The sequence below is a fragment of the Calypte anna genome, chromosome Z (genome assembly GCF_003957555.1).
Source record: "Calypte anna isolate BGI_N300 chromosome Z, bCalAnn1_v1.p, whole genome shotgun sequence".
NCBI lineage: Eukaryota > Metazoa > Chordata > Aves > Apodiformes > Trochilidae > Calypte > Calypte anna.
The window spans coordinates 40986449-41011018 of record NC_044274.1 but is presented as its reverse complement, the minus strand read 5'-3'; the positions used below and the strand labels follow the sequence as shown (position 1 = coordinate 41011018).

Here is a 24570-nt window from a genome sequence, read left to right as displayed (position 1 = left end):
ACCACTATATCTTCCTATATATATAGGAATGCGTGTATATATATATATATATATATATATAAACTAGCTGGAATGCTTTCAAAATAGTAAATAGTTTAGGGCTTAAAATATAAAGTATTTAAGTAATTAAGAGTATTAAAAGTAAAATATGGCCCTTACTGATGAAAATGTGTACAGTTCTGTACCATTATTACACATCATGACATAAACAGAGGAGGCACTAGTATTTCCTTTAATTTGGAGTGAATTAAGTACCTGTAGAAGGCACCAGACTGATTAAGCAAGGAGTGCTGTATTTACCTGGTAGGTCTGTTACATCTGCAGAAGCATAGCAAGCCCTCCTTTTTGGTGACCATGAAACTGTGGGTCCTCAGTTATGAGATCTCCATTCCTCTGGCCTCTCTGCTGACATTGTTAAGCACTGAAGGTCTCACTGGTAGAGTTTGTTGTATGCAGTCACCCATTAGAAATGTGACTGAGCTGCTCTACACTGTAACCCACTGTTAGCACATCTCAGTTACCCACAGCCTTGTGAAAGATTGGAACAACTCACACAGGTGAAATAAAAATATTACCCCTGTCATGCTGTCGGCCAGGTCAGCAAGAAACTCGTTATCTGCTGGTTTTATGGCATTAGTGCTTATAAAACTTTGACATCCTAGTGAATTACTTAATCCCACCCACTTTTATGTGAACAATTTCATTTGTGAATTTGCTTTCTTTTTCCAGTCAGTCCAGTGACAACTCCTTTATTTATCCCCTGCAATGATCATCTCAGAAAGGCATCTTTAGATTTTAGGAGAGTCTTGAAAAGTACATAATAATGAATATTGATCTTACACATTGTGAAGTCTGGCTCCTTGTATATTCTTTCTCTACCATTGACATACATTTTCAACTATCTCCTTTTTAAAATGCTTCATTTTAGATGGTATTTAAGATTGCAATCAGTTCCTTGCACATCGTTCTCTGTTCTTTTTTCTTTGTCGTCTGATGTCTGTAAACTTGTTGGTTTCTCCTTCAGGAAGAGTTATACAGAGTAGAATGGTTTGGGTTGGAAGAGGCCTTAAAGATCACCTAGTTCCAAACCCCTGCATGGGCAGGGAAACCTGACACCAGATCAGGTTGCTCAAGACCATCCAGCCTGGCCTTATACACTTCCAGGGAGGAGGCAACCACAGCTTCCTTGGACAATCTGTTCCAGTGTCTCACAACCCTCACAGGAAATAATTTCTTCTTATTGTCTAACCTGAGTCTCCCTTCTTCAAGTTTTAAACTATTGCTCCTTGTCTTCACACTACACACCCATGTAAAAAGCCCTACTCCAGCTTCCTTATACGACCACTTCAGTTGTTGGAAGGTTGCTATAAGGTCACCTCAGAGCCTCCTCTTCTCCAGGCTGAACAACTCCAACTTTCTCAGCCTGTCTTCAGGAGGGAGATGCTCCAGCCCACTACTCATTTTAGTGGCTCTCCTCTGGAGACGTTCCAGGAGCTCTATGTCCTTCTTATGTTAGGGACTCCAGAACTGGACACATTACTCCAAGGGGGTATCACAAGAGCAGAGTAGTCAGGAGTTGCTGTTTTTTAACATTTTCCATGTGGCATAATGTTAGGTCTTAGAAAAGGTGTTGGCTTACAAGACAGTCCAGCATGGACAGCAGCAGTGTGAAAAGAGGCAGGGAACCTTCAACATAAAGCAGCTCTGTCATGCACAGCAGGTTGTTAAAATAACCTTCTGGTTTTTTGCAGGAGCAGCATGTTAGGTTGATGTGCAAAATTTATTTCATAATTAGTTGTTCTTGTGTTTTGGCATTACATCGGTGTAGGTTTAGGGCAAGGGGCCTTATCTTTCTCTACTGTAGTTCCCAAACTGTGTGTTCCTCCTGGCACTTCTCATTCACTTTCTGCCATCTGCCACTTCAAATGCCACTTGTACATTTTCTGTCCTTTTCCTCTGACTCCTGTACGTTACTTCTTAACTAGCTTTCCACCTTTACATTAATTTACTCTATTCCTCAACAGTTTCCTTTGTTCATTTTTGAAAGGGGGCTAGCAACTATCATTGTATCTCATATATAAACTACTGAATAACCCACTTGTAATAAGTGGCTACTCTAAGAATGAGCCCAAATCTGAATTTGAGATAAAAACTAGTACTTGTCTGTCAAGCTTAATCTGATCTGTGTAGCTGTATCAAATTGCTATCACTTATCTCAATGCTGCTGGTATTATACAGAGTGAAAGTCCCTAGTGAGGTAATTCCCTGAAGTCAGTATGTCTGCTAGTATCTCAAACCAGTTCTCTGCCAAAAAAGTTCACTTACTTGAAGTTGTGGTTCATGCATTCTGCACCTTCAGGAGTCCCCTGAAGGACCTTGAGAGCTTCCCACTGCTCAAAGTCTTGGCAGAAAAACACTGACCCTCTTTTCTGACCTACTCTAATGGCTACCTTCAACCCAAAGGGCAGCAAGACTTTTTTATTCTAAGGAAATCTATATATATATATATATATTCCTTAAAGCATGTCAGAAGGTTACTTCAGCAACCAAAATTGCCTTTTGTAGAGCTGTTGCATACTCCATTTACCCTCTGTTCTTCTCTGACTTTTGAGTTACTCCTCTATTTTCCTTTATTTGGCTCTGTTATATAAATATTGGCTCCCTGCCCTGTTCAGCCATAATGAGCTGCAATATTCATTGATACCACTGAGTCTACAGAGTGACTGCAGGCCACTTCTGTCAGGTCCCAGAGCACTCTCATTGAGCCTTTGAACTGCTTGCATGTGTTGGCTGCATAGGAATATCTTTAATGGATTCCCTTCACTTGCCATAAAGATGCTTTTATGAAGAAAAGCACCTCACTCCCCCTTGTGCCAAATAATCCCCTGGAACCTTCCCTGCCTGCTTAACTCCCTTGTCATGTTGGTGATACTGAACAACAGACTTTGTCAGTCTGGCACTGAACAGCAACTAAGTATTGTTTTGCTATTTTTCTCTTGCTGATGCTGCTAATTATAATTACTTTGCCTTTTCATTTGCATTTCTTAATCAAATGTTAACTTTCTTGAAATGTAATTAAATTTCATTTTTCCTCTGAGGTGTGTATATACTGTGCAGATATTTGTAATGTTCTCTTTAGCATGAGCTGAACCATACCAGTAGGCAGATCAATTCCTAGAGACTCAGATCCGTGCTTAGGCAGCCATGTGGAGGTTTTCGCTCTCACATTTCATTTCAAAGAAGCAGTCTGATTTTACTGTGACTTACTTAACAGATAAATAAAACATGTATTGTAGTTAAATTCTCACCTTTTGTGCCCCTTGCTTTGAGTCTAGTTTGACTATACAGTCAGGAACTGTCATCTCAGTCTTGTAGCTTCACTACAGCAAAGTATGCTACCCAAATAGAATTGGCAGTAGCTGTCTCCAGTGTCCAGAGTTTGGGATCACACTCTGGATGCTACTTAAGACATGACACTGACCCAAACCAAGATAACTCTGGTAAGGGAGCTCAAAGATAGCTGTTCACACCTATGAAACAGGAAGATATGCCACAAACACAGTTCCACACACATAGCAGAAAAATAAGAAAGGAGCTGTATGGGCTCTGACTAGACTTCTCAGTCTGCAGCATCCAATGAAAGATGCAGAGGTTGACAGAGGACAAGAGAAAGCCAGCAAAGTATTTACCTAGTATGTGATCCACTCAGTCTGTTGCATGCACATGTACACATCCTTCCTTTCTGCACTGAGGAATGTCTTTATGCAAGAGTCAGACTCAATGTAAGATGCTCCCAGGCAAACCTCTCTCCACTCTGATGTATGTTTACTTTAGAAAGAGGAAAAGTACTTGTATCACTTTCATATGGTTTAGCCACACAAAAATGAGAACAACTTGACTTTTTTAGAATTAGTTTGGGAGGTATTTCTGTAGGAGGGTGTTTACTTTTCCTGTGCAGTGTTCAATTTTTTTGGCAGTGCTTGAAGGTGATCTGTCAGAGTGCAATCATATATCTCTAGAAAATATTATTTACTTATAGCACCTAGCAGCCTAGAATGCTTTGTTTTTTGCCATATATACTGTGCATATGGGGACTGATCCAAAGCTGTTGGATCCGTAGCATGTTGGCTCAAGACCATATATTTTTCAATTTCTGCCTACAACATTTACTTTTTCCAGGCTGACCAGGAGACCGTGAAAGTCCTTTGTTCTGAGGGCTCATAGCTCTACTGGGTAACAACTCTTATTTTCGTGGCTTCTTCTATCATGAGTAGCTGTTTATGAGCTGGTGCAGTTTTCTGGTCTACCTAGCTAGCAGTATGATCGTGTATCTCTTGTAGCAATGAGAGGGACATTTCAAAATTGAAAGTGCATCACTGCCCCTGTTGTTATTTGTAACATGCTAATGCCTTGAGGCTCCTTTCAAGCTGAGAGTCCCATTTTGCTAGGCAGTAGGTAAAGATACAGTAAGAGATCATCTCTGCTGTAGGGACACAACATGGAAGAAGTCCAAATGAAAAAGTATTCTTATAGTTTTTCAAATGTGACGTTGAGACACAGGAGAAGAATATGACCTAGCCCAGCACTTGAGTCTTCCCACTGGCTCAAAGGGTACATTCACACACTCACAGGCTAGCCCTGTGAGTCCCAGAATCTCTGATCTCAGCCGTCTCTGGAGTTCAGTGAAGAGCCAGGGGGAAGGTTCTATTCACCTGAATCTTCAGTTTGTCACCAGAACTGCCTGGTCATGATACGACAATGACACTTTTTGTTCGGTCTCATGAAAGACAGAAAGTTCATTTCTACTTAAATTCAAATGTATAGAACTGTTTAGACGTTCTAACAGAGTTGCTACACACTTTTTTTATTTCTGAATTCATGCAGAATCTCTTTACTCAACCAGGCTAGTCTTCTTCCCTGCCTGGCTCATTTTTCAGCACATAGAGACAGTCTGCTCCTGCGCCTTCATAATTTCATTCTTAAAGTAAGCCTTCCTGGCTCCCTGTGCCCTTTGTTTTTGAGGGCTTCTTTCCAAAGGATACTCTGAAACAGTGTCCTGAGCAGACCAAAGTCAGCCTGCCAGAAGTCCGAGGTAGAGGTTTTGCTAATGACCCTCCTAACTTCACCATGCATTGAAAATTCTGTCACATAGTGGTCACTGTGCACAAGACGGCCTTCAGCCACATCTTCCAACAGCCCTTCCCTGTTCATAAACAGTGGGTCTAGCAGGGCACTACACCTGGTAGGCTCACTTGCCAGCTGTAACATGAAGATGTCATCCATACATTCCAGAAACCTCCTGCACTGCCCCCTTTCTGCTGTGTTGCACTTCCAGCAGACATCTGCTAAGTTGAAGTCCCCCACAAGAATGGAGGCTAGTAAGAGTAAGACACCTCCAAATTGCTGAAAAAATGTCATATGAGTGTTTTTATCAGGGTCAGGTGGTCTGTAGCAGACTCCCACTGGGATATCTGCCTCATTGGCCTTCCCCTTTGTCCTTACCCATAAAAATTCCATGGGATGTTAACTGCCAGCAGAAGCATTGTGCACTTATACCCATAACAAATAATGAGTTGCTGGAGGCAACAGCTATTGCCACCACTTGAATAAAAGGAGCCCTGGCAACTGACCGTATATCAAAATAGATTCTGCAGGAAGAAAATGCCTTCTTTTCAGCAGCTACTCAAATATCTTATTTTAGATTGTGCCAAAACTGAAGGGTAGCTGATATCCACATTAATTCTGACCGACAATTTTATGGGAAAATCTGGGAAGACCTCTCCCCCAGGATCATTCATATGGAGAACATACTACAGAATTGCTTAACTGGCTGCCAGATGTCATTCCTATTCTGCTGCTAAAAAGTTCTAATTATACTTATCAGGCTTTAGTGGCCTTCAGTTCATTATGACCTGTAAAGTGACCATGGCAACTTCCAGCTCAGTATGCAAGATGTATTAATTGCTAGAAAGAGTTAAACATTTTTCTGTCATTGCTTCTAGCAGTCAGGGCTATTGTCTAAAAGCAAACTACAGTGTCGCTGGTTCTTTAAAGTGATTCTCAGGACATATTCTGTCCTGTTACAAAATCACAGAATTTCATCAGCAGATGAAGCATAGAAGGGGAAAATGTGGCACTCTGATCCATCTGCATTACCATCTAGGAAAAATATTTCTTAACCTACTAGCTGTTCCAATTTCTTGTGTGTTACTAAGAGGGAATGAACAAATGATCAAAACAACTTCTCAAAATAAACCGAGAAATTAGAATTGTTCTTTGAGTGTAGGATGGCACAACCTTGAATGCTTATTTCCATAATATGTTTACTAATATAATGAGTTTTAAACATGTTGAAAAGTTTACACTGGCTGCTGCTATCAGACTGTCAGTGTTTTTCCTCTGCTTCCACAAATTCTGCTTCATGCTGCTGCCATGTTTCATAATTTTCCTTCATTGTCTGACTACATCCTTCTTGGAGCCCGAGGGTGCCTTTCTTCATAATCAGCCTCTTTAGAAAAGGCTTTGCTTTCTTCAAGGGCATGTTCTCTCTCTGAGTCTTTGTTGTCCTGAATGTTTAATTTAATTCCTCAGCAATCAGTTTCAGTAACATCACCCAGGAAAGGAAGCTGTTCTTCAGGATTAGAAAAAGTGGCAGTATCTGGCTTTCATTTTTTAATTCTGGATATGGGAGTATGTTCAGGTCAGTGCAGTGTGTTGTGCAAAGTTGATGACAAGACTATATTCTTATATTCTCATTATGAATATAATACTCTTTTTTGTGTACATCTCCATATCTCTGAAGTGCACTCTTCTACAAGACTGGAACACCTAATATTTTAAGTAATTTTCTGTGTATGACAGACAGAATAAGCGTTGTGTTTAGTACAGCAGAAATGTGGTTTTAATGTGATGAACACTAGAAATTTAGATTTTTGGCTTAAAACTTTTTCTGAGACATTTCAGGAGTCCCAAACACTTGAAGTCCTAGATCTTTTGACAAAAGTTAAAAATGCAGAGGGACAATAAATATTCTTCTCAGCCTCATTCTCCAGCTACAAGAGGGGTGACAGTGATCAGAGAATGAGAATTCCCTTTCATTTACTGCTTCTTCACCCCATCTGTCATTATAGGAAGAGAAAAACTAAACAACTTTATTCTGTGCTTAACATTTTGTCTTCTGACCCCTTCACAGATGGGAGATTGGGAACTGGAGCACCTGCAGTCTTACTTGTGGAGTTGGATTACAAACACGTGATGTCTTCTGTTCTCATCTACTGTCAAGAGAGACCAATGAGACTGTGATTTTGGCAGATGAATTGTGCAATAAACCTAAACCACCCTTTGTGCAAGCCTGTAATCGCTTTGACTGCCCACCTTCCTGGTATCCTACAGAATGGCAAGAGGTAAGAATGTATGTGTAATCTTATTTGATGACTGCTAAAAGTAGTCATTGCATGCATTAACAATGCAGAATTTTGCTTTAGACCATGAAGAGGATTCATTATTAGTTTTGATGAGACATTACAAAAGTGAAAAATACTGTCTTTTTGCTCTTTCAAAAAAATTCATCATCATTTTCAGAGGTAAATAATGACTATAGCTACTTCTAATGAAAAGTTATGAGAAACTTACAACAGCTATAGACAAAAATACCTGGACTACAATGGTCAGCTGCAGTGAGTATATTTGGCTTAGCAATGCCAAAGTCTCTAGGAATAATACCAAGCTATGAGAAGACCAAGGGGTGGCCTTATTAATATTTATAACTATTTAAAGGGGGAGTGTCAGGAGGATGAAGCCAGGCTTTTCTGAGTGATGTCTAATGACAGGATAAGGGGCAATGGATGCAAGCCTGAGCATTGGAGGTTCCACTTAAATACAAGAAAAAGCTTTTTTACTATGAGTGACAGAACATTGGAACAGGCTTCCCAGTGAGGTTGTGGAGTGTCATTCTCTGGAGACATTCAAATCCTGCCTGGACGTGTTCCTGTGTGACCTGCTTTAGGTGATCCTGCCCTGGCAAGGAGATGAGACTCGATGATCTGTTGAGGTCCCTTCCAATTCCTAACATTCTGTGATTCAGTAATTTCTGAAACATGTTGTATGTTTGGTATATTAGCAAGTAATAATTTATTTTAGGACAAATAAACACTTCCCATCCTTCAGAGTCACAGGTGAGTGTTAGGCACTTACCTTTGGTAGATGGATGCCTTCTTGCACTAACACTGAAAGTTGCTCTCTACGTAATTGATCTGTACAAGGCTTTACCTCTTCAGAAAGCAACCTGAAATTAGTTTATTCACTGTCATCTGGTGCCATTCAAAAAACTTAATCATGATTCTGCTGGACATCGTACTGCACAGGAAGAAAGGATCCTGTGCTATTGTCAACGGTAATGGAAAAAAATTTTACGCAGTGGAGGTGCAAGCAAAATGTATGTCTAAATTAGGTGCAAGGATTCATTCCATGCTGTAAAGAAACTATGAGCCCTTGGTACAGTGCTTACATATGACTACCCAGTCTCAATCTATAAAATCTTCTCTGCTCTGTACAAACAACCAGGGACATGTTTACATACTCACCTAATGAGGCTGATGTGTCTGTGAAGCTGTACTTTGTAAGAGAGCTCTGGATTTGGACGCCCATCCCAGTAACAAAAATAAAAGTCAGTCTGGTCTTCTATCAAAACTAGAAAGCTAGCTTATGGCATTAGTCCTATTTAAAACAATTCAGTGATACTCCATATAGAATCACAGAATTGGCTGGGTTGGAAGGGACCTCAGAGATCATCGAGTCCAACCCTTGAACCACCATTGCGGTTGCTAGACCATGGCACTGAGTGCCACATCCAGTCTCTTTTTAAATATCTCCAGGGATGGAGAATCCACTACTTCACTGGGCAGCCGATTCCATATTGTGCTCAGTGTGATGTGGATGAGGGGAGAGTGTATCCTCAGCAAGTTTGCTGATGATGCAAAGCTGGGAGGGGTGGCTGACACTCCGGAGGGCTGTGCTGCCATCCAGTGTGACCTGGACAGTCTGGAGAGCTGGGCAGAGAAGATAAGGTTCAATAAGGGCAAGTGTAGGGTCCTGCACCTGGGGAGGAAGAGCCCCAGGCACCAATATAGGTTAGGCGTGGATCTGCTGGAAAGCAGTTCAGAAGAGAAGGATATGGAAGTCCTGATAGATAGTAAATTATCCCTGAGCCAGCAGTGTGCCCTGGCTGCCAGGAAGGCAAAGGGAATCCTGGGCTGCATAAAGAGGAGTGTGGTCAGTAGGTTGAGGGAGGTCATTCTCCCCCTCTGCTCTGCCCTGGTGAGACCACAGCTGGAATACTGCATCCAGTTCTGGGTTTCCCAGTTCAAGAGAGACAGGGAACTACTGGAGGGAGTACAGTGAAGGGCAACAAAGCTGACTGGGGGATTGGAGCATCTCTCTTATGAGGAAAGGCTGAAGGAGCTGGGAGTGGTTAGCCTGGAAAAGAGAAGGCTGAGGGGACCTCATTAAACCTTGTTAATGTTTACAAGTATCTAAAGGGTGAGTGGAAGGATGATGGAGCCAGAATGTTCTCAGTAGTTCCCAGTGACAGGACGAGGGGCAATGAGCATGAGCTGGAACATAGGAAGTTCCATTTAAACATCAGAAAAATCTTCTTTACTATGAGGGTGACAAGACACTGAAACAGGCTGCCCAGGGAGGCTGTGGAGTCTTCTTCTAGAGAGGTATTAAAAATCAGTCCTGTGTAACATGCTCTAGGTGATCCTGCTTCAGTGGGAGAGTTGGACTAGATGATCTTTCAAGGCCCCTTTCAACTCTGATAATTCTGTGATTTCTGTAGTTCTGTGATTTCATCCTTTAAATTGTCTACTGGTATTCATACACATTTATTTGCTTAGTTGCATTTTTTAAGCTTCCTAGGATATAATCATACATAAACACTATATTTGCAAATAGCAAATAATATTCTACTAACACATATTGTAATAAAATTAAAAATTTCAAAGTAAGGTATGCTAGGAGTGTCCATGTTCCTTAAATCATATAACTGGCCACGGTCCTTACAGAAAGCAATTTTCAGTAAGTTTATTTGAACAGTCGGAAGAAACATATATTACAGCATGCTGTAAAATTTACTTTCTGCTACCAGTGACTATTAGCTATAGGCCACCTTAGAATGGTACTGAAGAGTTTCCACTAGAACAATTTCCAAACCAGTTTTTTCCAAGGTCTGAAGAACTTCCTCAGCAATGTAAACTTACATATTTCTGCCTAAGGTAGTGTTTTAGCCATTATTTTACCTGCTTGGGGGCTCTCACATATTCTGTATTTTTGAAAATTGTAGCAGATCTTACGGTGCAGTGAGATCACTTAAATATAAAAGCTTTAAAAAGCATATTAATCAGGAATCAAACCAAACTGCTCCATTCACACCTTTTGTGTCAGCTGCTGTCTTCTCTGGGCTGGGAGTATAGAGAGAACCTGTGCTGCAGGGCATTGCTGCAGTTTAACAAAGGCCATGTTGTAGCTTCTCTGCTCTTCCGTGGGCTTTGCAGACCATCCAGCTGTGTGTTTAGCTCCTCAGTACACGGGAACTGAGTATTTTGTGTGTTCATCTTTCACCAGGAGGAAACAGCACCAAAAATGCACTCTACCCACTGTCATTCTGCATCCCTTTACATGATTATAGCTCAAGAAAACCAAATCTTATCTGTCAAAATGCATTTGATCATCTCATTTTTTAAAGACATCTGCCTGCCTTCTTTGCACCACCAAACTCTGTACAGATATTTCCATCCTGTATGAAAGCCAGCTGTCACAGTTCAATCTCATGCAGATTTTCCATGGATGACCTGCATGTCAAAACCCACACTAATAGGCCACTGTGCTGCACTTAGGGACTATTACAGCTGGTGGCTCCAGGGATTTGTGAGATAAAAGACCATATGAATAGGATGTTAGTGACATAGACTTTCCTGAATGTGAGCTCCAGCCATGCAGCAGAGCTGCTTGGAGGCATCCAGCAGAAGAAATTTTGCAGGAAAGATTCCTTGCATTAAGGAACCTACAACACCTCCCAGGTGCCTGAAAGGGTTCCTCACATATGGGGAGACAGAAGGCCCTGTGGGAAGGTTCCTTCTTCACCCTCAGGAAGGTCCTTTAAAGCTTCACCAACACTAGAGGGTAACATCTGTTCTCCATATAGCCTGGTTTGAAGCCATTTCATTGGGCTCATCCCTGGAGTTCATTGTTCTTTTCTTGCACTGTCTCACAATAGCTTTCAGCTAACAAAGAAACAAGAGACTTAAACTGCAAAGAGCAATGTTTGTTTTTTTCTAGGGCCTTTTATGCTTCTTAAGGAAGGGTTTTCTGAATTAAATGCTGTCAGAAGCACCAATGTTCCTGGCAGATAAACACACAATAATTATCAGTGTTGTAACATTCCAAAAGATTTTTAAAATATCTCTTTACAGAGTCAAGTCTGTTTATTTTTAAGTAGTTCTGTTTCTCAACTAAATCCATTAGGATATTTATCTTCTCTTCGGTAGTGTGCTTCTGCAGGAAAGAATATATGAGCTTTCATTTTTAAAAGGCTTTATAAATATCTACTTTGCAGACCTCAAATGGGAGATATCCATTAGTAAATCTTTACCCTTCTTTGTTTTGTTACTAAATAAGCATCCTAGACTCAGTCCTAGTGTTCTTTTTTAGCTGCTTGATGCTATCCTTGATCCAAAGATAATTAGAACAATTACTGACAACAGAGTCAGTATGGGAAAATTGCTAATATTTTCAAAGCTATATTTTTTCTGTATTGTAAAAATTCCTTTCTAAATCTTCAAGTTTCATGTCTTGGAAAGCAACTGGAAAAAAATCTGCTGAGAGAGAAATGTTTACTCCATTCACAAGTACTTTATCTTACTATGTAGCTGTAGCAGAGGATTCATTATTGAGATTAAGGACAAAAGTTGTCCTGCTGTTGTCCCACCACCTTGAACAGATGGCAGTGTGAAATTAAGCCACCTTGGAGAGCTGAGGGGTAGGACAACACCTTCCTCAGCTGTAAGCAGGGATGATGGTAAAATGACATCCTTTCAAACACTGAGATACTTCCCCAAACTGGTAACAATGATGACTCTTAGAGAAAGTTGCCTAGCTCTATATTTTTCATTAATAGCTGCCTTTTTTCCCTTAGACTGGGGGAAAAAACAAGAACAAAACCAACCAACCAACCAACCAAAAAAGCCACTTCCCTGCATCCCAGACAATGGAAATGGCGGTTTTGCCTGAATTCTGTGCATTGAATGCATGTGTGTAGATGCTCATAGGAATGTGATGAGGCAGAGAGATGGTCTGTTCTCCCTCTATGCTTACACCAGGGTCCATTAATTATTTGGTTTTATCTATTATTTGGTGTTAATTATCCTTTACAGATTGTTGTATGATCAGAATAGATAGCAAAATGGTAAATTTGCCTCAGTTTCACCAGCAGTTTAGGATTACATATGTCAGCAGTTCTGCCAAAGCAGAAAATAGATGCTGCAGAGATCTCTTTTTTTGCCTTTATAGTACTTCTTCCTTTCTACCTGCAGAAGTTCTGTGCAGTCTTGCAATGGGACTGGTTAAAACTAACCAGAAATATAATTAGTTTCAACCTACATTAATTTTCTGCTTTGGTTCACTGTGCAGCCATGAAAATGCTTATGCCAGAATATGGGAAAAGGCAGCACAGAACCAGAAATTACTGGCTGGCAGAATTGGGTGTATAGGTTGTCTTCTTCGGTGTCAACTATGTGATATGCTTGTTTAAGCTAATTGTTGAACTAGGCATAACCGTGCAGCACAGTGTGAGATGTCTCTGGAAGCTGGCAAAGTCCCAGATACCTGGTAAAGGAGTGTGATAGAATAGTGCATTTGGCTCTGCTCAGAAGCTTTGTGGAACAGGAATACCAGGAGCCATGCTTCAAATGGCCATGCTTTACCTACTTCAGTGGTGAGATGAAACCAGCCTGTGATACAAGCAGCTTTCTCTGTTGTAGCGGTGCTGTGACATGTCTCTAAACACCAGAGAGAGACAGCAAGGGATATGTTTGAATTAGGATCCTCAAAAAACTACTGTTTCATATTACCTGTAAATAGAAGCAGATGCTGCTGACATTGATTAACCTCCTTCTTGGAAACATGCAAGGACTGGAAGCTTCCACTAGAAAAAAAACAGCAAATACCCTGGGGTAGTGAAGGCCCCAGATATGAAATACAGGTAGAGACACAGCTCCAGTGCAGTAATCCAAGACTGTCCCAAAAGAGTGTTTCTGTGGCTCATGAGGAATCTCATTACTATATTTGACTCTTTCTGGCACTTATCAGCAGAGTTTGGTGTTGAGTAGCAAGTTATTCTTCACAGGAAAAACTAGATTAATGACTGAAGAGCAAGAAGCAAGAAAAGATCTGTTTTGTCTTAATCTTTTATCTGGTAGTGATGGAAGGACAGGGATTCTTCCTAGAACTTGATTGACTGACAGAAAGAGTATGCTTTTGTTGTATTCATAAAGTGCCTAACATATTTTGGTTCTTGTATATTATGACAGTCCTTAGGCAATCTTGAAATTCTACTCTTAATCACATTTTTCTTGACTTACAGTCTCCTCATAAATGAATTGTCCTCAAATGAAAGGTTGATAAATGTTTTCTTTTGCTGAAAACTATAAAGTATTGTTTTAATTTTTTTTTTAAGCCTTTGAGCTTTGCAGCATTCTAAGTAAGTAGGACAAAAGTTATTTTTACTTATTAGAAAGCAAACCAGACTGAATTTAAGTACGTCTTTCTACACTTCCCCTCTGCCTTTCAAGTATAATGTATACCCTAAATATAATGGCTTGGCATTAAAGTTTATCCAGTTCTCTAGCTAAGAGAGAAGGTCGTTTCACCACTGCAAGTTTTCTATAACCCTTTTAGCTGCTTGGGTATAAGTTTTAACACTTCTTCATACAGTTTTCTGCTTCTCACCATAATTCCCATGTTGCAAGCTATAGGGAGCTCCTGTTCATGCCAGCGTAGTGCAAGCTCCCCCTTCTTCCTTGCTAGGAGAAGGGAGAAAAGGAGTTGACCTGTCTGAACAGAGCAGAGGAACTGGGAGCCTCAGGAAAAAAGGATGTGTACCCAAGTTTAAAAAAGAAGGATTCAGGAAAGTTACTGTCTGCTTGCTTAAAACTTCCTGCCCTGCTTGGGTAGAAAAGGGATAGAGAGATGGATATTTACATTAAATGAGGGGGAAGGTGTTTTGTCTAATATTAATCATTCCAGTGTACTTTGACTCAAACTTTCTTCCTTACCTTTTTGGAAAGAGGACACACTGATGTCATGAGAGCCATAAATATAAAAGGGCTTCATGGATAGTTGATGATTTATTATATTAACCTTATAAACCAATTACTGAGACTCACAGCAGATTGCAGCTGATAAGCAGCTTTCACTTGAATGAAAAATCAGTGAAAAGCCATAATGCTGAGTCTTCAAGAACAGGTATTCTGGTCTCATGCAGAGCAACAAGAAAATTACAAGAGGAAGAAAAGACAAAGTGATTAATTGGGTAAAATTTTATTTATCACAGTCTCATTTTTTTTTCCCAATACAAACCTTTTTTAACAAGCTAAATTCAAATACTTAGTTTGATATTTATACTGTTTAGTTCATAGCTATTCTTACTTAATGTCTATAATCTAATACTGAATGAAGGTCTTGAGTGATGCATCTGCTGCTGGTGGAAATTTCCACACACTCTCAGCACTGTCAGAGCTCAGGCAGAGACATTAGGATGTGGAACTGCCACATCATATGGAAGTGTCTCATTTTCCAGCTGGTGGTTACAGGAAAAAGCAACTTTTCCATCTCCATACTGCAATCCTGACCCATTATTTACATGTGATTATTTCAAATGCCAGAATGCCACATTTCAGAAATACCAAAGCAATTTTATTAAATACCAGCAAAATAAACTGCTTCCAGTTTTCAAATTATTTTTGACATTTTTAAAAGAAGTCTGCTGTAACACCTCTGAATATTTAGAAAAATATTTTCTATTTGGCCAGAATTGAGTGCTAATTTCTACCCAAATTCACAAGTTACTATTGCTACAAGTTACCATAGTGCAAATGTAATGTAAAGTCCCTGTCTTTCATCTCCCACAGTGCTCACAGACATGTGGTGGTGGTGTCCAGAAGCGAGATACATTTTGTAAGCAGCACCTGGCAGATGGAAGCTTGTTAGAGCTGCCAGAAGCCTTCTGTGCCACACCAAGGCCATTTACCCAACAAGACTGCAAAAATGAGGATTGTCCCAATGAGTGGCTTCTCTCAGACTGGACACAGGTATGTTATGTCTATGCATGAGTATAGTGCTGTTCTTGGCAATGAAGTTCCTCAGTCACTGAGAGTGGGTTGCACAAAGCATGTTACACCCATTTTTTTGTCCTGCAATCTGTCCTTATCATCAAAGTTGAGAATATAATTGCTACCTCAGTGATCCTTTTTGGAGTTTATCTCTACAGATGTGGTTTAGCCATTCAGTCGAATCATTAAGACCTCCCTTCTGATGAGAAAACAAGAAGTGCTTGAAATAGTAAATCCCTGCCTCCATCCATGCCAACACTTACGTTCATCCAATGAAGAGTAATTTTCACTCCCTTGAACTAAATGCTATTTCTTCTCAAAGCTTGTCTGATGTCAATAGTCTTTTCCTCTTGAGGCCACTTCAACCTTTTCTTATGATGAAGAGAGGAGAAGGGAGGGATTCCTGCAGTCCACTGCAGGCATATTATTACAGATGCCAAGCCTCTTTCATTCTAGGATACTGCTTTGTCTAGCAATAGAGGGTTTAAATTCTTTTAGTGTGTTAACTGCCAGGCTGAGGTAACTCATTGGTATCTGAAACACTCATCCATTTATTATTTCTGTCTGCCATGGTAAAGCTCAAAATTTGAGTTTAGGTCAGATTTTAGCAGAACAGGATGCATCTGTGAAACTCAATTCACTAATGTCTGCTTTTGGCTATGAGCAGAAGTTTTTCCAACCAGCAGGCACAGACATACAGAACCAAAGTGCAAAGAGATGCTTTCTTCTGTAGCACAATACCATTAAAACAAGGGAGGCCATCTGAAAAAAGAAAGTTCTAAAGAGAGTGTGGGAATATTCAAAGCCTCAAAGGACATAAAACTTGATATTCCATCTCCCTTCTGTGACTGCATTGTTTGTAACCAAATGGCCAGGTGTTGTTCTCCTTTATTGTGATATTTTGAAACCTGTAAATGATCTGTACCATAGTATGACTATACAATATGGATATGCAACGTAAAGGAGGGCTTTTAATATGCTTTGTTCCTAATATATCTTGTTCCATACCTAGTGCTCAGTGAGCTGTGGAGAGGGCACGCAGAGTCGAAATGCTATTTGCAGAAAGATGCTGAGAACTGGAGAGTCTGTCATCATCAATTCCTCTCTGTGCCCAGCTTTGCCATTCTCATCCTTGATCAGGCCCTGTGCATTAGACACCTGTGCAAGTAAGTGGAAAAGATGCTTGGGAACATCTGGGGAGAGGGGACTTGTATGTCCATCAGTAAGAAATCCATTCTGTCATTTGCACCATAACCTTCTCCTGCACTAGTGTTACTCAGTCTCACACAGTGGCTGCTGCTGCCAAGTTTTTCTGTCTGTGACATAAATGAAGTATGCTTTGTTTAGCAGAAAGGGAAGTCAGTGGGTGAAAGCTATAAATTTTACTGTTGGATCTGGGTCTAAGTCAATGTGCTGAAAAGGATCTACTTGTTTCTGGGTAAACTGGCTCAAAATTCTGAACTGAATCTAGATCAAAATTTCACAGCAGAATGTACAGGCTCAGATATATAGCACAGCAAGAAGCCTGAGGGCAGCTATAAAAAAAGCTTTCTGCAAGAACAGCTGCAAAGAAAATGGTTGTTAAGGGTTTGGGTATTTTTAATTTCATTAAAAAGCACATTATTTCATTAAGCCGCTCAGAACCCTCTATGACCTGAGATTTCTAATTAATTGATTTCTAATGCAAGTGAGATGTATTTTATGTTGCTGTTTCATGCATTTGTTGATGCCCTTCACAAGAGCAATAGTTTCCTTGTATGTACTTCTATTGCTTGCAGTAAACCAACTGGACATGTGAAAGGTCATAAGGGAGCCTAACTTCAGCCTAAAGCTGACTATGAACTCTGCAACTTCCAAATGTTGGGTGTGCCAGGGAGAAAAGAAGATCTGACGTTCAGAACCAATGCTGGGAGCAAGCGTTGCATGATATTTATTAATAACATACCTATTCTTCTTTATTTAATACTTCATAACAAAGCTCCTGGTCATAGAAATATGGAAAACGGAAGAACACACTGAACTAGTGCACCTTAATAGTATTTACCATGTTTTTAAGCCTAATCCATTCAATTTTGTTCTATTCAACACTATTCAACTGAGTAGTGTTGAACAGTGTGAGCAATTTCACTCTTCCTTGCCACTGTGAGCTGCAAGATCATATTGCTTTTGAGGGTTTGGATGGTAAACAGTTGTTTTTTCTATGCAGCTGTTGTTGTATTTATCAAGAAACAATCTTCATTTAAATACTTTGAGAAGAACTACATTTCCACTTGCATTTTCCCTATATAAAACTTATAGTCCTAGCTCTTTGGTTTCTGCATGTACACTGGGTGGGAGTACTTATGTATTCCTAAAGTGTGCCTTGCTATTCTTCCTATTTTGATTATTCCAACTTAATGTCCAGGAGCTGGTGTGCAGTTTCTTCCATTACTGCCTAATGGGTAAAACACTGCCAGCACCAAAGTAAACTGTTTGGTTTTTTTACTGGTATCACATACTAATAGTATTAATAATCTTTCAGGGCACAGCAGGCCGGCTCATAAGCAAAGTCCTCATATTATGGCTGTAAAGAAAGTTTACATCCAAATAAGAAAGCAGAAGAAGCTACACTTTATTGTAGGTGGGTATGCCTACTTGCTGCCCAAAACCTCCATTATTCTCCGATGTCCCACAAGGAGGTTCCGAAAATCAGTGATCTCTTGGGAGAAGGATGACAAGAGGCTTGTCAGCTCAGCTCACATCACCATTGCACCCTATGGGTACATGAAAATCCATCGTTTAAAGCCTTCAGACACTGGGACATACACCTGCACAGCAGGGCCAGCCCAGGAGCATTTTGTCATTAAACTGATTGGAAGCAACAAGAAGATCATTGCTGGGCAGCCAGCTGGTATTACGGAGGAAGAGGCCATAAGAAAGGCCAGCTTAAATGAAGCCTTGCGAACACAAGATAAACACATCAATGGAATTCTCTTCAATGGGAGCAAGGCTGAAAAGCGAGGGCACCTTGCTGACTACAGTAACTGGTATGACGAAATTGTCTCAAGGTTGCTACAGCAAAGGGGCTGGCCAGGGGAAAATCTGGAGTCCTGGGAAGCCCAGGATTCCACAGAGAGAAACACATCCTCAGAAGAGGACCAGAGCCAGAGCCAGGAGTATAACCTGCCATTTACTATGGTCACAGAGCAGAAGAGCTTGGATGATATCATAAGGAACTTGTCTCAACAGCCTGAGGAACTTAAAGATGGCTATACTGACCAGCTGGTTGTGCAGCTGGCTCGTGGGGTTTTCAAGAGTCACTTGGAGCATCAGGGATCTGTTCTTAAAGCATCAAGGAGAAGAACAGATTCAGCCTCTCTGGAATACCCTCTCCACAGACACGTTTCTGGATTTACCAGCTCCGTGAGGACGTCGTCTGCTGAAGCATTTCTTCCCACACCTGTAGACCTGATCAATGGCTTGCGCAGACCTCATCAAAAGGCAGCCATCCTCCGAAAGATTTCAGCAGCACAACAGCTTTCTGCTTCAGAGGTTGTTACCCACCTGGGACAGACAGTGGTCCTAGCCAGTGGCACCTTGAGTGTGCTGCTTCACTGCGAAGCAGTCGGAAACCCAAAGCCCACCATCAGCTGGGCTAAGAATGGAGAAGAGGTGAAATACAATGACAGGTAAAGCATAACATTTAACTCTTACAAAATAATTTATAGTTCCTATGTTTTACTGTTTGTCAGTCCCATGGACAAAGCCATATTTTGCTGTAGGCTTATTTCGTAGTAGAAAGAAGGGCTAACATGTGGAATGGTAAATAGGGCACTATAGCTCCTCAGCAGGGCCTTGATGCCGGGTCAGTCTGGGTCAGTCTGAAGCAAACAGAGGCTTTACTTCTGTTCCAGTAAGTAAAAACAAGAGTTTGGAAAGTACTAAAGTAGATGATGTTTAATGAAGTCAGCAGAACATTGCACATCTGGAGCATTTTATTTGTATTTGCTGTATTTTCCCATCTGCAGGGGGGGTTTTCTGCTGTGAAGATTGGTTTTGAGGTATGAAGATTAAATATTGATTCTTACTGTAAATATAATCCTCTGTTGGAGGCGTGAATTGCATTTCTCACAGTGTTCCAGTAAGATCTGTCTGGCATGTCTGTGGTGGCAGAAAATGGAGGGAGTGAGTTTTTTGCCTTGCACATATGTATCTATGTGTCTAACTGTCCCAGGACAGGCATTGTGGGACATTACTGTCACCATCCCCTGTCTGTGTTCTGAAAGAGGCTGAAAACTATGGAACCATACCTCATGGCATTTGCAGCTATGCTGTCATCTCGACACCACTGTTCTTTAAGCATTGCTCTTCTGATGTGAATTGGTGAATCCCCATCTGTTCAAAATCCAGTGTGCTGGCCCCTGGTGTCGCCTTAGAACTCAGTAACAAAATTCATTTATCAATGTAACACAGAAATAATGATGCTTTTCCTTCAGGCGGCCTTTACCTGCCTATCTATCATTCCACATAATTCATTTGTGTGGAAGACCACACAAAAAGAGATTCTTTTCAGTGCTTAGCTGTGTTGATAACATATTTTTCTCATGTGTATACTTCAGATTTTATGTTTTGGTCATGTTCTGTGGGCAAGCGGTATGTAAGGACATGTACATCTGTAAGAAGCAGCTATATTAAAGAGCACAGTACAACAAATCAGTTTAGGGATCTACTAGCAGCTCTTTCTTCACATGATACTGACCTCAGTTAAAACATCTGAATTTAGTAATAAGGTCAGCCTGGAAAATGAAAAAAGTGGAGTCAAAGCAAAAATGAGTATCAGTATGGTGTCTGTGGATCATCCAGTAAAGTCTTGATTTAGTTACAATTGCTCCTTCTACATAGTTAGTTACTTAATAAACTAATTAGTAATGCAACTTGTTTATTAGCACCTTTCTCACTTTTGCAATTGGATTACTCCAAAATTGTTGCTTTCTCTAATGTACTGAATTTCCTGGTTCCTGTCTCCCTTTTCTGCATGTGAAGCCTAGTAACTACATGAGGTTTTACACAAAATGATGTAACTTTTAGAAGGGGGGCCAGGGGGGTGTCAGATATGAAGAGGAAGAATGTATCCCTTGCAGAAATTGCAGGCAGTACTAACCAGGGCTTGCAAATGTATCCTTTTTTTGGCCATACTCCTGTGGAAATGTTTTTACACCCCCCCTCCAAAAGTTCACATATAGATTTTCATTGCCAGTGGTTATATGCTCTTGGAACTGTACTGTTCAGGGACTTTTTTTCCTTTCTCTACTTGAAATGACCGTGATTTCTTAGGTATTCTTGAAAGGTAGTGAAGGTTACATAAATTCCACATCTAGTTAACGCTGTACACTACATTCTTGAGAAAATTACAATTTCATCTTACCCTATATAAGCAGTCATGGTGTAACAAGAGATAGATTCATTTGAATATCAATAAAACAGTATTACAATTTCTGAAATATTATTTAGGGTTTGTTTTTTTTTTAATTACGGTATCTTTCAACCTGTTTTGGTTTTGGTTTTGTTTCTGGTTAGTTTGGCTGAAATAGCAGTAAATGCTGTGTTGATTTTTTAATTACCATGCAAATATGTGTGCTCAAAATTTCTGTACCAAAAACTCAGAGAAATACTGTTCGTTAGCCAGTTTAGTAGTGTTATTAATTGACAATTCTTCTTTAAAGGCTGAAGCAGCTTTCATATTATGAACTTCCTTCTGTACTCATCACTACGGTTCCTCCACGCTGGTGGTTGGTGGAGGAAAGCAGCAGTGCTCCAGACTTCAGGGATACTCAGCTCTAACTTTGAGTTAATGGAACTCTAGAAATCATGGTGCATATAAAAATATAGTTGTTAATGTTTTGCTGGGTTCTTCACAGCAGTGTTCTGGATTTGGCTCAGGATGCTCTCGTTGGCTGCCAGTCAGCTGTGTAAATGAAAGCCACAGCTCAAGCAGTCTCAGAGTGTACTGCTGCTAACTGCAAGGCCATCTGCATGCACTGGTGTTTTGTGTGCCTGAGCTGCCTGTCAGCTCTGCAGCTGGTCCTCACACTTTGCCAGCCACTGTGTGGAGATGAGAAACCAGTTTTCCAGCCCACCTGTGTCCTAATAGGAATGAGAAATTCATATAGATAGGCCTGCCTGTGCTGCTATCAAATAGAGGTACTTTTTCTGGGGAACCTTAGAGACTTGTGCTCAAGTCCCTCTGCTCATTCCCTAGTGAGTATATGTAGATTCTATTTGTATATGCTTTCATTCTTATTTTTAGAGTACAGGCAGCTGGTTTTAGGTTGGACAATGGGTATCTGTATTGTGTATTACTAAATGCTCAGATAAAGGCAGTCACTTTCATGCATTGTGTTTGTGGATTTTGCCTGGACCAAAGACGTAGCAACGAATGGCTCTGTTCCCATGGCATCCTTCCATGATCTGTGCCATCCACCTAGAAGTATTTATGTCTTCTACTACATAGCTCCACTTGCAAAAAGTAATTTCTTTAGCTTTAGTCTAGGTACTGACACAAGAAGACATAAAACAGGCCACAAAAAAAGTGTGGGTTTTCAGTTGTGCAATATAATGAAAACATGTAACTCAAAAATATCTTTGTGGTTCCAGTAAAAATCCTTAACTTGAGCCTGTGTATCCTTTCTGAGTGCATATTTAACATGAGTGTCCGTGCTCTCTCCTTAGTCTGAAGTGTCAGGTTAACACCAACTTGGGTTATGGATGGAGTTTCTGAGCCTGGTAGTATCTATACCAAAGCCTGGAGACATCTGTAAATGATGGAAAATGCTTTATTTCAAATAAAAGTTAGATTAACTTCCTTAGGAATCAGTTTTACAAGTGAAGATTCTTTGAGGGATTTATGTATTTTTTAGTAAACCTCCCAAGTATGCTGTCATTTTCACCCACTGGCAACCCACCAGTGCTTAATAATTCAACTTTTCTAAACCAGAAGTGTTTTATATGCATGGACATGAAGCAAATAGTAAGTAAATAGTCGGTGATACAGAGTTACATGCTTGAGAGGTGCCCTCTGAGTTAAGGGCTGCTACAAGTCCTGTAAAATGCATTTTGTCTTGGAGACAATGCAGTGTGGAACAATTGAGATCAGACTGGCTAAACATTAAGCTGTATTATTTTAAGTCCATAAATGACATTTTGAAGACATACTGCTGACAGAGAGAGCTACAGCTGGTGTTTTTTTCACTATGAACAAGCAACTCAATACCTATAAAAAATAGCAAGCTACAAGCAAATAAGGAATCCAGCCAAAATAATTCTATTTAAAAAAGGGATAATAAAAGATCTGCTTTCAAGAAAATCAGTCATGCCAAGTTGTGACACACAAATAACACAAAGCATTATTGAACAGAAGAGGACATTAACTTTTTTCCTAAAGAAGGACTTTAAAACTTGGGTTAAAAAAGTGGCAAGATGGAGCTGGCTTGGAGTTTATTTTTTTTAAAGGCCATTGCCTACCTGGCCTGTTTCTATTTCTGAAAACATTTATGCTGGATCTTTGTGAGTTAAACTGACAGCGATATAAGTCAACAGAGTTTATTAACAATAATCAAATTGTGATCCCTTGTGTTTTACAAGTGTGATATTAAACAAGCTCTTTCCTCAACCTGAAGCTGACAGAAACATGTCTAGTAACTTTTTTTAGGACGCTGTAAAGTTAGCTTGATGTAGGACTGACAGATCAGCCTATATTACGTACTATATTTGCACACATGCAAGCAAATCATTCATAACTTTTAAGTATCGTATGCTAGTAGAATTCAGGAAAAATTTTGAAGCTCTCATGAATTCCGTGTAGACATTGGACCAGTCAGTGTTAAACTAAAAAAATAGATAGGAGCTACTGATAGATTATATGTACTAACACTATTTTTTGAAGAAAACAAGTTTTTTAGTTGCTGGCACAGTTAATGGCTAACTAGAAGTCTGCCTTATTTATGACTAAGAAAGAAAAGATCCTTGAAAACAGAACTGGAGAGGCATTTGTTTCAACTATTGAGGATGTTTGCTGTGCAAGCAAAGATGCAGTTTAAAAAATTTTTAATGTTTGTATTGCAAATGTGCATTTTTCTAGGCACTTGCAAAGCCTGGTTGCCAAGAGGCAGCTCTTTCCTTTAATTATTTAATATTATTATTACTCAAAGAAGGGCCAAAGAAGAATTTTAACTCGGGATGTTTTTTCCTATAATAGGAATGGGTGTCCTTAATCTGTGGGGTTTTTTTGAGATCTACCAGCCACAGTGTTGTGCAAGATCAAATATCTGCTGCTTTTGGTCATGAGACAACATTCTTCATTTCAGGGGTGGAAGTGAAAAGAAATTTGTCAGTCCCAGGATCAGTGAGCAGACTTTTATTGCATGTGTTTTATAAGTGTATCCTCCCCTTACTTTCACCTTTGTCACTGTCAATCACAGCCTCAACTAAGAGTTTATGTACAGCAGCTGCTGAAAGTTGATAATGAGAAAAATAATTTATCATTAACTTTTATCAAGAGTTTCAGCAAAAACATTACGAGAAAGGAACAATAATCATGAAATACACTGTGCTAAAAAATAAGGGAACATAAGCATTGATAAGAGGCCATGGAGTGAACTCTTGCTTAAACAGGTATACAGCAGGACCTAATGGAATTATACCACTGCAAAAACACACTGTGAGGAGAAGCAGTTTATAAGGCCATATTCATCTTGTTTAACACACTAAAATCATGGTAGGCTCTTATTACTGGCAGAGGAAAGAAACATTTGGTTCAGCCCAAGCATTGTTCATTCCTGCCCTCACTGACTATTAGGAGAGTAGTGAGTAGTGAGACTGCTGAGTTTGTACAAACTGCTCAACAATCAAAGAATTTGGAGCCTGTTTCAGGCTTCGACACTTTGTAAGTCACTTCATTTCTTCTCATGTTGCTTCAACAGGTATTTCAATTTTTCCCTTGCAGTAATTTGGCTTTTTCCTTACTGTTGCTACTCCTACCTTGCAGAACAGGGAGACAGGGAGGCTGGTCAACTCATTTAACATCATACAGGATGTGACACAGCAGAGAAGGAGTTTTTACAAACCATAAGCAGATGTCCTAGGTACTCAGCAATCTTACTCTAATACACACATCAGCAGTAGAAGAATTGGGAATGAGACTAAAATT

The 24570-nt window shown here is 40.0% G+C and overlaps 1 protein-coding gene across 1 annotated transcript in view; it reads left to right on the top strand.

The window, feature by feature from the left end:
* The window catches only part of ADAMTSL1 (ADAMTS like 1), a 301999-nt gene that overhangs the window by 251450 nt on the left and 25979 nt on the right, over positions 1–24570 (top strand). The window contains exons 17-20 of the mRNA XM_030467596.1: positions 7193–7403; positions 15186–15365; positions 16399–16552; positions 17908–19054. Of these exons, the coding sequence (XP_030323456.1) occupies positions 7193–7403; positions 15186–15365; positions 16399–16552; positions 17908–19054 (1692 nt within the window). The remainder of the gene's footprint in view (positions 1–7192; positions 7404–15185; positions 15366–16398; positions 16553–17907; positions 19055–24570) is intronic.